The sequence below is a fragment of the Odocoileus virginianus genome, unplaced genomic scaffold, assembly GCF_023699985.2.
Source record: "Odocoileus virginianus isolate 20LAN1187 ecotype Illinois unplaced genomic scaffold, Ovbor_1.2 Unplaced_Scaffold_4, whole genome shotgun sequence".
NCBI lineage: Eukaryota > Metazoa > Chordata > Mammalia > Artiodactyla > Cervidae > Odocoileus > Odocoileus virginianus.
In genome coordinates this window covers 41,533-59,255 of record NW_027224266.1, presented here as the reverse complement: position 1 = coordinate 59,255, position 17,723 = coordinate 41,533, and the positions used below count along the sequence as shown (strand labels likewise).

The 17,723-nt window shown below is 46.9% G+C and overlaps 1 protein-coding gene across 1 annotated transcript in view; it reads left to right on the top strand.

Annotated features, from left to right (window-relative positions):
* MAP3K15 (mitogen-activated protein kinase kinase kinase 15) overlaps positions 1-17,723 on the top strand; it is a 148,816-nt gene that overhangs the window by 129,301 nt on the left and 1,792 nt on the right. Inside the window, exons 19-26 of the mRNA XM_070462387.1 lie at positions 11,356-11,513; positions 12,408-12,591; positions 13,013-13,172; positions 13,571-13,745; positions 14,416-14,601; positions 15,205-15,310; positions 16,221-16,434; positions 17,436-17,548. Coding sequence (XP_070318488.1) covers positions 11,356-11,513; positions 12,408-12,591; positions 13,013-13,172; positions 13,571-13,745; positions 14,416-14,601; positions 15,205-15,310; positions 16,221-16,434; positions 17,436-17,548 — 1,296 coding nt within the window. The remainder of the gene's footprint in view (positions 1-11,355; positions 11,514-12,407; positions 12,592-13,012; positions 13,173-13,570; positions 13,746-14,415; positions 14,602-15,204; positions 15,311-16,220; positions 16,435-17,435; positions 17,549-17,723) is intronic.

Sequence of the window (17,723 nt, the reverse complement as noted above, 5' to 3'; positions counted from 1 at the left end):
ATAATTCATTATAGCATATCACATTTTCCCAAGTAATTGGCTTGAGGCAGGAATTTTGCATTGCAAAATAATGCAGGGGTGTTTGGGGGATAATAAAGAAGGGGTCTCATTTGGGGTAGGAAATTCCCCTGCATATAATTACTCTTTGCAAAACAGAGCGGTTCTGTAAAGGAATCTCGACGGCCTGGTGCCACAGTCCTATTGGGTGCAGGGGGACATGGTCAGGCATTTCCGCACAAATGCCCAGAAGTGTTTGGAGCCTGGAAGGAGAGATAGAGGTTTCACACGACCTTATGGCCTGAAGTGCTCCCCTCTGGTGTTCCTCTGAAGGCTTTTAACCGTAGCTATTAACAAGCTATAACAGGAGGAAGGGCCATTATGACCAGGGTCAGCCCCCTTCACTTTTGGTTTTGCAACAGTTTTATTGAGGTTTAACTCACATATCATAAATGTACCCATTAAAAGTGCACATTACAATTGTTTCTGGTAAATTTTCCAAGTTGTGCGGCCATTGCTGCAAAGCAATTTTTGAGTATTGTCATCACCCCTAAAAAGGTGCCACCTTACAGTCAACCCCAGCCCACCACTGACCTATTCTGTCTTTGTTTATGTAGATTTTCCCACTCTGGAGATTTCTTATAGACAGAAAGATACAGTATGTAGTCCCTTGTACCCAGCTTCTTATGCTTCACAGAATCTTTTTGATGTTCACCCATGCTGTAGCATGTATTGGTACTTCATTCCTTCTCTGGCTGGATGGTATTCCATCGTATGGATAGACCACATTTTGGTTTGCTTTGTTTTGATTTGTGGCTGCATTGGATCTTCCTTGCAGCAGGCTTTCTTTAGTTTTGGCATGCAGGCTTCTCTTCCTGCAGCACTTGGGCTATAAAGTGTGTGGGCTCAGTAGTTGCAGCATGTGGGATCTTAGTTCCCTGACCAGGATTGAACCTGCATCCCCTGCATTGGAAGGTGGATTCTTAACCACTGGGACCACCAGGGAAGTCCCTAGACCACCTTTTGTTTATCCATCTACCAGTTAATGGTCATTGAATTGTTTCCTCTTTTTGGCTGTTGTGAACAATACCGCTGTAAACATTCAGATACAAACCTCTGTGTGGAGATGCATTTTCATTCCTCTCTGCTGGATACCTAGGAGTGAAACTTAGGACAGGAACTCTCTCCTGATCTCTGGCTGTGAACAGCCTTGGTTCAAAGTCTGGCTCAACCTCTTGCTAGCTCTGTGACCTTGGACATGTTACTTAACCTCTCTGTGTCTGAAGTTTCTTCATAAGTAAAACAGAGATGCTCAAAATACTTACCTCAGAGGGTTTTTATGTGGATTAAATTTGTTGATATTGGAATGAAGCACTTTAACCACTACCTGGCTCATAGCAAGTGAGGCTGAAGTCTGCGTTAATGAAATAAACACTCATTTACACTTAGAGCTGGCAGGAGCCTTTGAGAGAATTAGGTTTATGTGCATAACTAACGTGTTGAATCTGTTGGACTCAAAAGAGGTAATTTTAATTTTTGTCTCCATGGTCCCTTATATCCCAGTCCTTTCCTGTGACTTTTCCAGCCACCCTTAGTTGACAGAAAGAAAGGCCTAATGACACTTGGAGAAGCAAATGCAGTCCAAATCCATTCACTGGAAGGGTTCTGGCTGATACCCAGGCATGTCTTGTTTAATTGTGCTTTGCTTGGCTGCACTCCACAGATACTGCGTTTGTTTGTTTGTTTTTAACAAATTGAAGGTTTGTGGCAACCTTGCATCATTAGATGATGGTGAGCATTTTTTAGTGATCGAGGATTATTTAAGGTCTGTACATTGTTTTGTTAGATATGATGCTTTGTTGTTGCTGTTTAGTTGCTCAGTCACGTCTGACTCTTTGAGACCTCATGGATCATAGCCCGCCAGGCTCCTCTGTCCATGGAATTCTCCAGGCAAGAATACTGCAGTGGGTTGTCATTTCCTTCTCCAGGGGATCTTCCTGACCCAGGGATCAAGCCTGTATCTACTTCATTGGCAGGTGGGTTTATCTATTGCTGAGCCATCAGCAATACAATGCAACTGCACAGTTAATTGACTGTAGTATAGTGTGAACATAGCTTTTCCATGTGCTCAGAAGGCAAAAAGCTCCTGTGACTCACTGTATTGAGATACTCTCTTGATTGTGGTAGTCTGGAATCGAACCTGCAGAATCTCAGGGTCTGCCTGAGCTCATCCACACGCTGGTCCCCATGCACAGGGCAGACTCTTCGCCCCTGTCCCTGCTGGTCTGTGGCAGGGCTGCAGGGGTCAGGATGTCGGCCTAGACTCCCTCCCTCACCTCCTTCCCTTCTCAGCGGCTGTGGGCAGGAGAAAGGGACAGGGAACGTTTTCACTTGATGGGCCCTGATCTAAGTGGCTGCCTGTGCTCTGGGCCTGGCTGATGGTTGCTGCTAACTCTTTGCTGCCGGCTCCCTCTAAATATAACTCCAGAGTCCTCAGCATGGGCCTGTCCTTCAGCTGACTGTCCCCTGTCCCCTCACCCTGATCTGTTTGTTACCCTAACTACCTCTCCATCTTTTTCTGCTGAGGGAAGCAGGCCCTGGAAGGCTGTCTTTGAGCAGGATTCCCTTTAAAAAGACCCTCAAGCAGTATGTCTACAACAAGTTCTACATCTGGTGTCCAGGATTTACGTGCCTTTTACCTGCTGTTAAGAGTGCGTGGTGATCTCCCCCAACCATATGGTCCCTGCTCTGCTGCTCTCAGCTGCTTTTGCGCCCATGGGAACCAGTTCTCTGTGCAGTGTCTGCAGGAGACATGTACGTATGGGGCTCTGAGTGGGCCCCATGAGGAGCCCTCACAGGATCTGGGTGTGGAGCTTGTGGCGGCCCATCCCTCCAGGCCCATCCTTTGGGCAGGACAACTGGGTAACCCTGGAAAGGGTTGTACTGGAAACTGGAAAACTGTACCTTACTTCTCTTTTCACTACATCATTAATATTAAGTTTTGAAACGTTGGGCTCTGACACTGTCCAGGGGCTTCTAGAAGATGCTGACACGTGTGGCCTCCTTTCAAGTGCACTTGTCTTGAGTGGATGTTGAGTATCTTAAGTCGCCATGGCCCCACATCCTTCTGGGGACAGCCCTTCCCCACTCATGTAATGGGACAGCATAGACCTCCCAGCACCACTCTCTCCAAAAAAGTCACTTTCATCCCCATCCCCACCCCCAGAAGAAGGTTTCTGTGGGTCCCCTAGTCACCTTCTTTTGCACCCATGTAGGTACCTGAGGGATCATAGGAAGCCCCCTAAGAGAGCCAGATGTAAGGTGAGCAAAATTTCCAGGATTGCTCCGTTCATTTGCCCCACCATGGCATCTTCACTTGGTTTTCTCCACAAAAGCCAGCCTGTGGTACAGCTCATGGACACCCACAACATGCACGCTGTCCAAAGATGGTCCCCTGACTCTTAGAAACAGTTATGTGGACCCATCTCTGTGTCACAGCTGGCTGTGACTGGGTGGTTCCCTATGAACACAGTAATAAGTAAAACAGAGCACCCAGTTTTCTATTACTGCCCTAGGCCTTCCAGTTATATGAGAAGAAGTTCCATTATGGCTTTGAAAATTCTTGCATCAGCTGCTCTTAATCAGGCAGCTTTCTCTTCAGTTGTGCTTCTCCTGGATCTATTACTTTGATCATCAGTGTCATGGTGTGTAGCTTTAAATTTGAAGACCAAAGACTTGGGCTCTAGCTTGAACAATTTCCCTAGCTTCTCTGAGCCTCAGTTCCTGATATATAAAATGGGAATAACAGTACATCACACCTCTTCTGAGAGTCCTTAATGGAGTTGTGAGAGTCAGATGGCCAATGCTACACGGAGATGCTTTGTAGCATGCTTTTGTAGCATGCCGTTGAGTGCTAACTGGAAGTCAGATGTGGCCAGAGCCTCCAAGATGGCCTCCAGTCATCCTTACCTCCTGGTATTCACAACCTATTATTCCCCTCCCCTGGATCGCTGCCTGTACTTAGTGACTTGCTTCTAATGAATAGATTACAATAGAGTGGTGGTGTGTGACCTGGAGGCTAGGTCAGAAAAGGCAGTCTGGCATTTCTCTTGCTTTCTCTTGGATTATACACTCTGGGGGAAGCCATATTTTAAGCCACCCTATGGAGGATTGCAGGTGGTGAGAAACCAAAGCCTCTTCCCAACCCCCACTTGAGCTTGGAAGTAGATCCTTGAGCTCCAGTCTAGCCTTCAGATGACTGCAGCTCCAGCCAAAACTTTGGCTGCAGCCTAATGAAGGACCCTGGGCCAGATCTACCCAGCCCAGTTGTTCATAGATTCAAATCCTTAGAAACTGTGTGAGATCATAACTGTTGTTTCATTTATTTATTTTTTTATAACTGTTGTTTTAAACTGCTAACCTTTGGGGTAATTTATTATTTTTTTCCTAGCATGAGATGTGGTTTTTTTTTTTTTGGAGTATAATTGATTTACAGTATTTGGGAGTATAATTGATTTATAATATTGATTACAATATTAGTTTCAAGTATACAGCAAAGTGAATCAGTTGTACATGTACATATATCCATTCTTTTCTTTAGATTCTTTTCCCATATAGACCATTACAGAGTATTGAGTAGAGTTCCCTGTGCTGTACAGTAGGTCCTTATTAGTTAGTTATTTTGTATATAGTAATGTATATATGTCAATCCCAATCTCCAAATTTATCCCTCCCCTACTTCCCCCTGGTAATCATAAGTTTGTTTTCTACTTCTGTTTTGTAAATAAATTCATTTGTATCATTTTTTTAGATTCTACATGTAAGTGATATCATATGATACTTGTCTTTCTCTGACTTACTTCACTCAGTATGACAATCTCTAGGTCCATCCATGTTGCTGCAAATGGCATTATTTCATTCTTTTTATGGCTGAGTAATATTCCACTGTGTATATGTACCACATCTTCTTTATCCATCCCTCTGTTGATGGACATTTAGGTTGCTTCCATGTCCTGGCTATTGTAAATAGTGCTGCAGTGAACATTGGGGTGCATATATCTTTTTGAATTATGGTTTTCTCTGGGTATATGCCCAGGAGTGGGATTGCTGGATCATATGGTAGTTCTATGTTTAGTTTTTAAGGAACCTCCATACTATTCTCCATAGTGGCTGCACCAATTTACATTCCCACCACAGTGTAGGAGGGTTCCTTTTTCTCCACATCCTCTCCAGCATTTATTTATTGTATGTAGATATTTTATTATGGTCGTTCTGCCTGGTGTAAGGTGATACCTCATTGTAGTTTTTTTTTTTATTAGTTGGAGGCTAATTACTTTACAATATTGTAGTGGTTTTTGTCATACATTGACAAGAATCAGCCATGGTTTTACATGTATTCCCCATCCCGATCCCCCCTCCCACCTCCCTCTCCGCCCGATCCCTCTGGGTCTTCTTCCCAGTGCACCAGGTCCGAGCACTTGTCTCATGCATCCAACCTGGGCTGGTGATCTGTTTCACCCTAGATAATATACATGTTTTGATGCTGTTCTCTTGAAACATCCCACCCTCGCCTTCTCCCACAGAGTCCAAAAGTCTGTTCTATACATCTGTGTCTCTTTTTCTGTTTTGCATATAGGGTTATCGTTACCATCTTTCTAAATTCCATATATATGTGTTAGTATACTGTAATGGTCTTTATCTTTCTGGCTTACTTTGCTCTGTATAATGGGCTCCAGTTTCATCCATCTCATTAGAACTGATTCAAATGAATTCTTTTTAATGGCTGAGTAATATTCCATAGTGTATATGTACCACAGCTTCCTTATCCATTCGTCTGCTGATGGGCATCTAGGTTGCTTCCATGTCCTGGCTATTATAAACAGTGCTGCGATGAACATTGGGGTGCACGTGTCTCTTTCAGATCTGGTTTCCTCGGTGTGTATGCCCAGAAGTGGGATTGCTGGGTCATATGGCAATTCTATTTCCAGTTTTTTAAGGAATCTCCACACTGTTCTCCATAGCGGCTGTACTAGTTTGTATTCCCACCAACAGTGTAAGAGGGTTCCCTTTTCTCCACACCCTCTCCAGCATTTATTGCTTGTAGACTTTTGGATAGCAGTCATCCTGACTGGCGTATAATGGTACCTCATTGTGGTTTTGATTTGCATTTCTCTGATAATGAGTGATGTTGAGCATCTTTTCATGTGTTTGTTAGCCATCTGTATGTCTTCCTTGGAGAAATGTCTGTTGAGTTCTTTGGCCCATTTTTTGATTGGGTCATTTATTTTTCTGGAGTTGAGCTGGAGGAGTTGCTTGTATATTTTTGAGATTAATCCTTTGTCTGTTGCTTCGTTTGCTATTATTTTCTCCCAATCTGAGGGCTGTCTTTTCACCTTGCTTATAGTTTCCTTTGTTGTGCAAAAGCTTTTAAGTTTCATTAGGTCCCATTTGTTTATTTTTGCTTTGGTTTCTAATATTCTGGGATGTGGGTCATAGAGGATCCTGCTGTGATTTATGTCGGAGAGTGTTTTGCCTATGTTCTCCTCTAGGAGTTTTATAGTTTCTGATCTTACATTTAGATCTTTAATCCATTTTGAGTTTATTTTTGTGTATGGTGTTAGAAAGTGTTCTAGTTTCATTCTTTTACAGGTGGTTGACCAGTTTTCCCAGCACCACTTGTTAAAGAGGTGGTCTTTTTTCCTCGTTGTAGTTTTGATTTGTATTTCTCTAATAATTAGTGAAGTTGAGCATCTTTTCATGTGCCTTTTGACCATTCACATGGCTTCTTTGGTGAAATATCTGTTTGAATCTTCTGTCCATTTTTTATAGAATTTTTTTTAATATTGAGCTGTATGAGCTGTTTGTATATTTTGGAGATTAATCCTTTGTCAGTTGCTTCATTTGCAAATATTTTCTCCCATTCTGAGGGTTGTCTTTTCATCTTGTTTATGGTTTCCTTTGCTGTGCAAAAGTTTTTGAGCGCAATTTGTTTGTTTTTATTTTCAATACTCTAGGAGGTGAATCAAGAACGATTTTGCTACAATTTATGTTAAAGAGTCTTCTGCCTGTTTTCCTCTAAGAGTTTTATAGTGTCCAGACTTACATTTAGGTCTTTAATCCATTTTGAGTTTATTTTGTGTATATGGTGTTAGGGAGTATTCTAATTTCATTCTTTTACATGTAGCTGTCCAGTTTTCCCAGCACCACTTATTGAAGAGGCTGATCTTTTCTCCATTGTATATTCTTGCCTCCTTTGTCAAAGATAAGGTGACCATAGGTGCATGGGTTTATCTCTGGGCTTTCTATCTTGTTCCATTGGTCTATATTTCTGTTTTTGTGCCAGTACCATACTGGCTCTATTACTGTAGCTTTGTACTATACTCTGAAGGCAGGGAGTCTGATTTCTCCAGCTCTGTCTTTCTTTGGGGTAGTTTAGTACATAGCAATAAATAACTGATATGGATGTCATTGTGAAGTCCCTGTCTTTAAAAACAGGGATGTTCACTATGGTTCCATATAAAGAAAATCTCCAAATTCAGCAGGAAGCAGACTAATCCTCCAGTTGTGAAACCATTATACTAAGGATAGTTGTTTAGTTGAGGTCAATAAGCCATTGCAGTTTGGTTTAGTACTATTTTCTACTGCTTTGTAAGTTTCTAAGTTTATTCCCTTGCTCTTTTAAGAATTAACTTTAAACGATTGTGTTAGTCAGGACCCAGGCAGGAAAATTGAAATCACCACAGTTATTTTTGGGCTTCCCAGTGGCGCTGGTGGTAAAGAATCTGCCTGCCCCATACAAGAGCTGCAAGTTCAATCCCTGGGTTGGGAAGATCCCCTGGAGAAGGAAATGGCAACTTACTCCAGTATTCTTGCCTGGAGAATCCCATGGACAGAGGAGCCTGGCAGGCTACAGTCTATAAGGTCACAAAGAGTTGGACACGACAGCACAGATGTGCACATGAGGTTATTTTAGAGAGAATTTAGTTGAAAGAACTGTTTACTGATAACTCAGTCAGAAAGCAGCCTCCATCCCTAGGGCTTGAGGAAACAGAGGAGAGTAGAATTCAAAGCTTTCCATTGGGGGTGCTAACTGGGCTGTAGCACATAACGCTGAAGGGACGAGATGAGGCTGGCTCTGAAAGTGTGGAGGGACAAAAAAAAAAGCTGGTAATGAGCCAACCACTGCTACTGCAACCAACTGAGGGTCCCGAGTGAAAGTTGCCAACCTTTCCTTCCTGTCACTTGCACACAGGCGCACTGTTTCCTCCACACCCTCCCAAGCTGCCGGGAGGAGCAGGCAGAGCAGAAATGTGGTTTGCACAGTCCCAGACCCAGTGCAGCAGAGCTGAGAGATGACAGCTTGATAAACAGCGCAGCGCCATGGCTCTCCTAAGTTAATGAATTACTGGTTAGTTAGAAGGCGCACCGCCTGCGGAGGCCTTGCTCTGTGTTGTTCACTGTAGTAGGAGCTTGTAGGGGATGTTGTGTCACTGGAGGTTCCCTTCCTGGGACTCTGAGGTTTCCTAACACTGCAGCCACTGCTACAAGCCTCCATCTTGCCCAACCCTGCTGCCAACTGAACACCTCCCCACCAGGCTTTCCGCTCAGGAGACCAAAGCCGTTATTTTTGCCCTGCTAATCTCTTGCACTCACTGATACATTCCAATTTATGTTTAACTTTAAATTAGGAAGAATCAAATAAAATCTAAAAAAAATTATTTTAATTTACATTTATTTCTTCAGTCTCAGCAGCCACATTTCAAGAGCTCAACAGTCATATGTGGCTAGTGGCGACCATCTTGAATTCACAGAATAGAGCATTTCCATTATTGCAGAACATCCTATTGGTCAGAGCTGTCCTAGAGCCTTTAAAATGCTCACAGGAAAGAAAAATGCTGATAAGACATTGGATGTTCAAGAGGAAGATGTAGTAGGTGGCATCTCCAAACTTACTTTAACCAATGAGCCCTTTGTCCTCATTGATCAAGACTCAGGAAGCCTATTTTGGTTGTGTGACTTTTTGTTATTGGAGGAAAATTGTTTTTCAATGTTGTCTTAGTTTCTGCTGTACACCATGGATCAGCCGTGTGTATACATGTACCCCCACTCTCGGACCTCCCGCCCACCTCCCTCCTACCCCTCTAGGTCATCACAAAGCACCAGGCTGAACTCCCTGTATACCAGCTTCCCACTAGCTGTCTGTTTTACACATGGTAGTTTATATATGTCAATTTTAATCTCGCAACTCATCCCACCCTCCCTTTCCCACCCTATGTCCATATGTGCTTTCTCTACATCTGCATCTCTCTTCCTGCCCTGCAAATAGGTTCATCTGTACCATTTTTTCTAGATTTCACCATAGTTAGTGTTAACCACTTAATCGTGTCCAACTCTTTGTGACCCCATAGACTGTAGCCCACCAGGCTCCTCTCTCTATGGAATTCTCCAGGCAAGAATACTGGAGTGGGTGCCATTCCTTTCTCCAGAGGATCTTCCCAACTCAGGGATCGAACCCAGGTCTCCTACATTGCAAGCAGATTCTTTACCATCTGAGCCACTAGGGAAGCCACATGCATGTGTTAATATGTGATATTTGTTGTTCTCTGTCTGGCTTACTCAGTATGATCATCTGTAGGTGTATCCATGTTGCCGCAAGTGATATTATTCATTCTTTTAATGGCTGAGTAATATTCCATTGTATAGATGTACCATATCTTTTTATCCATTCCTCTGTTGATGGACATCTAGGTTGCTTCCATGTCCTGGATATTGTAAATAGTGCTGCAGTGAACATTGGGGTGTACACGTTATCTTTTTTCATTATGGTTTTCTCAGGGTATATGCCAGGAGTGGGATTGCTGGGTCATATGGTTGTGATCCTGAGGCAGGCACTGGAATTTCTTGGTGTGTTAATGTTTTCGATTCACCCTTTGGTCAATATCACCTCCAAGTTGCTTGTTTATTATAAACGTCTTTGCCAGCACACAGCATCTGCTGCTGCTTCCACACTCCCCTCTCCTCTGCTCAGGATTAGTTTCAAGGAAAAGCAAAGATTTTCCTCTTAGAGCCCTTGATTGACCTCGCTGCCCCCTCTCTCCGACAAGTGCTCCTCCTCCCTGATCACCGCTTTCCCTGTGGCAGCCTCTGGTGGCTCCTGATCCACAGGAGAAAGTCCAAAGCCAGCGGTTTCAGAGCACACACAGCGCACCATGCAGGCTGCACCCAGGCGGCTGCCTCCTTCATTCTTCCTACCCCCTCCCCGTGGCCTGCGTCAGACAGAACTCCTGGGTTCACTGTGTGCTTCCCACCCATGCATGGGCTTTGACTCGAGCCCTTCCCCATGCCTGAAACTCCTGCTTTGGCCACTCGGTCAAGCCTCATGGAAGGAATCTACCTCACTGGCGGCTGCAGCCAGCACCTGTTTGGATCGGCCACCGTGTTCCTGGCCAGGTCATACTTTCCCCACCTACTGCAACCAGTGACCAAGCACAGTGGAGGTACTAGAACCGATGTGGTGCTCTTCCAGTGGGCACCTTTGGGTCAGGGCCTCCTGGGCGGCCTGGCTAAGCTGTCTCTGAGCTCTTCTGCCATCAGAGACTGCCCCCTCCCCTTTATCCTTCAGTCACCTTCTCACAGGAAGTCTCTTGTATGTCTAATTCTGACTTGGTATGTATTCTCAGACGCTCAAATTGACACAGCTAGAGCTTCCCCTGACTCGAACCAGGCAGAATCAGGCACTTCTGCCTGTGTTCTCAGCACCTTCTGTGTACACCTGTTAATCTCTGTGTGTGCTCAGTCATGTCTGACTCTTTGCAGCCCCATGGACTGTAGCCCACCAGGCTCCTCTGTCCATGGAATTTTCCAGGCAAGAATACTGGAGTGGGTTGCCATTTCCTTCTCCAGGGGATTTTCCTGACCCAGGGATTGAACCCGTGTCTCCTGCATTGCAGGCAGATTCTTTACCACTGCGCCACCTGGGAAGCACTGACTATATCCTCCATCACACTGCCGCCCTGCTCAGCACACCATCATCATGCCTGTCTCCTCTAGACAGGTCAGGCCCCGAGGGTCTCACACTCCAATCCCTCTGTCTGTGCAGCACTCTCAGATGTGTTGACTGAATTGGATCAGGTCCGTTTATCCTTCAAAGGGCTTGAGCGATCCTCTCTCAATATGACTAGTGTTAAAGGCACTCTGCATGTCTCTAGTTCAAGAAAAGATGCAACAACATTTATGCGTGAGATCGGACCCCATCTATCATTAACAGGGGAGTGAAGCTCACACACTTGTTTACTAATGGTAAACTTTGTTTTTGAACAACATGGTGCCCACCATCTTTGTTGTATTTTTTCCCAATAGGCACTCTGCAGTACATGGCACCTGAGATTATCGATCAAGGCCCTCGTGGGTATGGCGCCCCGGCTGATATCTGGTCCCTGGGCTGCACCATCATTGAGATGGCCACCGGCAAGCCTCCGTTCCATGAGCTCGGTGAACCACAGGCAGTGATGTTCAGGGTAAGACATGTTGGGTGATTTAGGTTTGCTGGCGTTGGAGAGAGAGAATTCAAATCAAAAACCTCCTCCCAATGCAGAAACCTCTCCACAAAGGTGGACAAGAAAGAAAATAGGTTTTTTTCTTTTCCCTCTCCTTTCTCTGCCTTCTGCCGGTATCTTACTATCCCAGCTAGGAATCAAACCCATGACCCCTGCATTGGGAACCAAAGTCCTAACCACTACACCACCTAGCAACTCCCAAACCCTTAGCTTTCTCTTCCCTCCTTACTTTGAGAAATTACTCTCAGTTTACAGAGGTATAATATATATCCTACCAGCGAATGTTGGCAATTTGATCTCTGGTTCCTCTGCCTTTTCTAAACCCAGCTTGGACATCTGAAGTTCTTGGTTCACATAATGCTGAAGCCTAGCATGCAGGATTTTAAGCATGACCTTACTAGCATGGGAGATGAGTGCAGTTGTCCGATGCTTAGAACATTCTTTGGTACCACCTTTCTTGGGATGAGGATTGACCTTTATATATGCTCTTACTTAGGGTTTTCTAGGGTCTAACTCATCAGAAATTAAATTCTTAAATGTCTGTGAAAGGTGTGAGGTACTCATCTAAATGTACCGGTTTCCATACTGAGAGCACATTTATTGAAAAGTTCATCATTTCGCCTGCTGAACTACTGTTCTCTATGTATCATATAAGATGATTACCTGTATATCTCAGCAGATTAAAAAGGGTCATATACAACAGACCTACAATGAACATCATACTCAGTGGTATTCCAGAGGCCAGTCATCGCGGCCATTGCTGGAATCCGGCATCAGCCCTCCAGGGATGGCAGACACTGGGCTTGGATGGCTCTTGTGTGCACCTAGGTGTGCCTCACTGTCCCTTCAATGCAGGTGGGGATGTTTAAGATCCACCCAGAGATTCCGGAAACCCTCTCAGCTGATGCCAGAGCCTTCCTTTTATCCTGTTTTGAGCCTGACCCCCACAAACGTGCCACTGCCGTGGGCCTGCTCCAAGAGGGATTCTTCAGGCAGGTGAACAAGGGCAAGAAGAACCGGATTGCTTTCAAGCCAGCAGGTGAGATCTCCCTGGACAGAGTAGTGGGGGCGCAGTAGGGGTGGGCTTGTCCAAACCCAGGGAATGACTGTCCCTCGGTGTCCTGGGAGAGACACAGGGAGCCCCGCAGGTGACAGTGAGGTACCGTCTCCTCCATTCAGCCTGTGCCTGGGAGGAAGGAGAGAGGCATCACTGTGGATGGGGTCTGAGGCCGGCTCAGCCTCTTGCACCTGGAGAGCCACTGGCTGTTAGTTAGAAGTACAGAGTCTTGGGCTCATCCCAGATCTGCGGAGGCAGAGCCTCTATCTACCCAGGACCCCTGGGTGATCACTGGCGCCCCCAGTTAGAGCAGAGCAGGCTTAGGCCTCCTGGTGGATCGCCTGGCCCGAGGAGCTGCCCGTGCTCACCCGGCTCACCCGGCCCTCCCGGCTGCCCCCGACAGAGGGTCCCCGGGGCGCCGTGCTGACCCTGCCCCCGTCCGGGGAGCTGCCAGGCAGCAGCAGCAGTGAGCATGGCTCCGTCTCCCCGGACTCCGACGCCCAGCCCGACGCGTTCTTCGAGAAGTCCCGGCTGCCGGTGCAGCGGCTCAGCCACCTGCTCAGGTACGGCCGCCCCGCAGCCCTTGGGCACTGAGTGCGTCCTAGTGTAAACGAGAGGCTTCCTGTCTGCATAATCAGTAGGGTGGCCGGCGGCCACTGACATTGCGAGCGAGGCAGGCGATGTGGTCGCTCACTGGCCCTTCCCCTCTTCCTCCCCTCCCCCCATCCCCCCTTATCCTCACCCTGCTACCCATCCTTCCCCTTCTTTCCCTCTCTCCCCGAAAACCCTGGTGGTCCGGGGATTAGAAGAAACGCTAGTCTCGTCTCCTGCAGTTTCATCTTCCTGAGGGTGGGGACGTGGAGGATCGTCTCTCAGCCCCTCCCGCACGGTGCCCCCCCCTCCCCCGCACAGAGACCCCGCCCCTGGGAAGCGGAGGACTGTCACGTGCGTTTGTCCGCAGTGTTCCGGATGAGAGTTCGGCCTTGGAGGACCGGAGCGCAGCCTCGTCCCCGGAAGACAGGGACCCGGGCCTTTTCCTGCTGCGAAAGGACAGTGAGCGCCGCGCCATCCTCTACAAAATCCTCTGGGAGGAGCAGAATCAGGTGGCTTCCAACCTGCAGGAGTGCGTGGCCCAGGTACAGGCCAGGCGTGGGGGCTGCAATCCCACCCCCTCTGCCCGAGGCAGGGTCCCAAGAGAGGTGCAAATGGGCCTGCCACCCCAGAACATTTGCAGTTACAGTAATCACCATAAGTATTTCCCAAAGTCCTCTTTTCCAACAAAAGAGAATACAAAAAGACTCCACTGAAACCTGCCTTTGCCAAATACTGCGGTGAAACCAGACCCTGATGGGGCCGTGCTGCCCCCTGGTGGAAAACGGGCCACATGGCAGCACAAAGCCCAGTTAACCCCCAGCTGCAGTTAGCCTGTTAGCCTGAGGAAGAAAGGCTGTGGGTGAAATGTGACTTTTAACTCATTTTGGATGGGATGAGGTCCTTTTAGTAAAGAGGCCACTGCCCTCTATGAACTGTGACTTCTGACAAGGCCCATTGGTGGTGGGGGGTGGTTGACAAGGGGTCAAACAGGATGGCAGCCCATTCCTCCAGGGAGGGGAGGGGGTCTCATAAGCCTCTAACAGGAAGGATATGGAGGAAGTTCCAGGACCAGAGAAGGTATCTCAGCTGGGGGTTCCCCACTTCCATATGCTAATGGACAGGTTCGTCTAGGTGCCCACAGTACTTCTTCGATGCCCCCGCCCCCGATTTACTCAGTGACTTGATTTTTTTGGTTGGGGGCTTGGTGATCAGAGTTCAGAAGAGTTGCATCTCTCAGTCGGCCACATCAAGCAAATAATTGCGATCCTGAGAGACTTCATCCGCTGCCCAGAGCACAGGGTGATGGCATCCACAATATCAAAGCTCAAGGTGGACTTGGACTTTGACAGCTCATCCATCAGTCAGATTCACCTGGTACTGTTTGGATTTCAAGATGCTGTAAGTGTTCCATTTGGCCCTAAAGAACATGACAAAAGGTAGGACGCCCACCAAAGTGGCTCATAGCTGAGACCGTGGAGTTCAATTACCATCTTCTCCCATAGTATCCATCTCCTCTCACCTGATTACACCTGAATCCAGCGTGCCAGCTGAATGTGTGTGTACATGAGACTGAGACGATTGCGTCTGGCCACAGAGTGTAGGATTTGGGGATGAGCAGCATCTGCCAGCTGAGTAGGTGTGTGGTTTAAGCTTATGTGTCTGCACAAACAGGTGTGAGCTGCTCCAGGCCCAAGACCATGTCTGGCTTAGCCTTGTGTCTCAAGATCCTGCCACAGAGCCTGAGGTTTCCCGGGTGCCCCACAAACATTTGTTGAATAAACCACAAAGAGGCCTGTGCAGCAGCTCCAGTCACTGTACCTGCCCTCTCGACTCCAGTGTGACTTGGGGTCAGTTAGAGGAAGACTCAGTTCAGAAGAAATGTAAATCCAGGGCAGCATGGTTAACACTTCCATCTCAGAGTAGAAGCAAATCTGAATTGGTAAGAATTCCTATTTCTGAAAAAATACAGCAGACCAGAAATCTGGATTTTTGTGATTATAGGTAAATAAAATTTTGAGGAACCACTTAATTAGGCCCCACTGGATGTTTGCAATGGACAACATCATCCGACGAGCAGTGCAGGCTGCGGTCACCATCCTCATCCCAGGTGAGGGCCCCTTTTTGGACATGGTAAATTATGCTATGGTGGGTATGGGGAAGGTCTGCCAGGTCCTCTGTACTCACCAGTTGTTACTCTCCCTTTCCCATCTGGGCTATATACGTCCTTGCAATTAAGGAAATGATGTCACAGAGCCATTTGGGGCCAATATTTTGTGATTCTAAGCACACCTCCTGATGCTATTCACGTGCCCCCCACCCCAGCATAACTAAGGAGCACGCCCGCAGACTAACGATACACAAACAGTGCACTGAGCCTCAGGGCCTGGATCCTTGTGTGCTCAGGACCACCTCCTAGTTGGCTGATGATTTAAATGGCTGTCTTGTCTCTCCAAATCATCATGTGGTAGCTACACAAATCTTTAGCTTTCATAGGCTCTAGTTTTCAAATGTTAGAGCAGCTTAGTACCCAAGTTGATCCTCCTCCTGCGATGCCTCCTAGGAAGGGGGGCTCTGAGGCACTTGTGTTGACAGTGCAGCTTCCTCTCTTTACTCTGCTCCCTCCCTGTCATCCTCTGCCTGCACTCAGCCCAGGCTCCACTCGTGGGAGTGGCTTGTTAAGCCCCAGGACTTCATCACTCTCCACTCCAAGCAGGGAACTGCAGAAAACACACAGGCCTGGGTGGAAGGCTGCTTGTCCCTTTTTAAAACTGCCTTTGCCTAACTAACTAACTTAATATCTTGAAGTTTGTTTCCTTATCTGTAAAGCAGTGTGGGGACCATCTTTTCAGGTAGAGGTAAGTAAAACAAGTCTCCTCTCCCTTCATTAAGGTCAGCAGTCTCCTGATGGAGCATCGCGTTGGCCGGGCCAGCCCCCTAGCCTGGTTTGCTGGCCTGGGACATAAGCTACACCAAGCATGGCCTTGTTGAACTGTGCTTCTTTTCTTCCATGATTTCAGAGCTCCAAGCCCACTTTGAGCCTGCCTCAGAGACCGAAGGCGTGGAAAAGGACACGGATGAGATGGAAGAGGACTATCCCCCGGCAGACCCGCCTGCAAGTGAGGCACAGGTGGCCCGTGGATGGAGCGAGCTGGCTTCAGCAGTTGCCCAGGAGGCCCCACCCCAGCAGCATCTGAGCTTTCAGCTGAGCAAACTGAGGCAGGAGACCAGCAGGTAGGCAGGGGTGGGACAGTTGTTGAGTGCTTCACCCAGGTCTCAGAAAGTCATCTTCATCCCCCAAGGAACTGGGCAAGGGGATATTCTCAGCTTCAACTGGGGACCTAGAAGGATGCCTTTCTTTAAAGGCAGAGCATTCCTGGCTACAATAGGGTGTCCCTACTTCAGAAGAAAAGTTGTATACACCCCTGTATAGGGTTCTGTTAGATCTATTTTTTTGTTTTGAAAAATGTGAAAGTTGACAGTATATATAGCACTTCTTTAAAATGGTTTTCCAGTAATTTTAATAATCACCTGATCCATCAAACGTTATATATGGATTCAAAGGTGATTGATTTCCAGGGTCAGTGGGCACCGTATCTCCCTCCGCAAGAGAATTAGTAATGAGATAGCAGCCAGCCTGACTGGGAGCAGCTGATGAGCCCGCGGCTGCTTCATGCGCCTTGTAGCATAGGGACCTCTTAGCTGCTGTTAGGCTCAGCAGGAAGGCACCTGCTGTCCTGAGGAGGGAAGCAGGTCTGTCCCAAGGAGTGTTGGTAAGACCAACACCGCAAGGCATTTTAGTGCCACTCTGGGTAAGTGTTGGCAGTAGTGTCCCTCCCACCTTCCGAGCAGCATCTTTCCTGCACCACCCCCAGCTGTCCAAGTGCAGCAAGGCTTCTATCTTGACGTAGTCTCCAGTGAGGAGGGAGGGAATAGCTTCACCACATTTTCACAACTTGACCTGACTTAGGAAGACAAGTGGGCTGAGTTCTCCTGATCACCATCAGGTTATCTTTTGGTTTATGATGCATTTTGATACAGAAGATACCCACACTGAGCAGTGCTGGCCTTTGTTTACAAGGGGCAGAAACCCAAGGAAGGTGCCCATGTGCAGGCTGAAATCTGACCCTACACCTGGGATTATGCCATTTTTTTAAACCTCTGTTCAACAGATGTTTGAGTTGAGTTGAATGGTGTTAGGCTCTCTGAGTAATGTTTTGTTTTGCTCTAACCAGACTTTTGGAACACCTAGTTCAAAAAGAGATAGAGTACCAGAATCTTCTACGGCACATCCTTGAACAGAAAACTCAAGAATTACACCACCTTCGGTTACAATTCACCTCCAACGGTGAGTGATTTTCCACTTGCTGTGACTTATGTGTGTGAGACCATTTAAAATCTGGCTAGACTACTAGTCAGCCCTGACACAGCTGAGGTTATTCTCAGCTCAAACCATTAAGTACTCCAGTAGATTCCAGAACACTCATCAATAATAAAAAGGAACTACCACTACATTCAAAAGC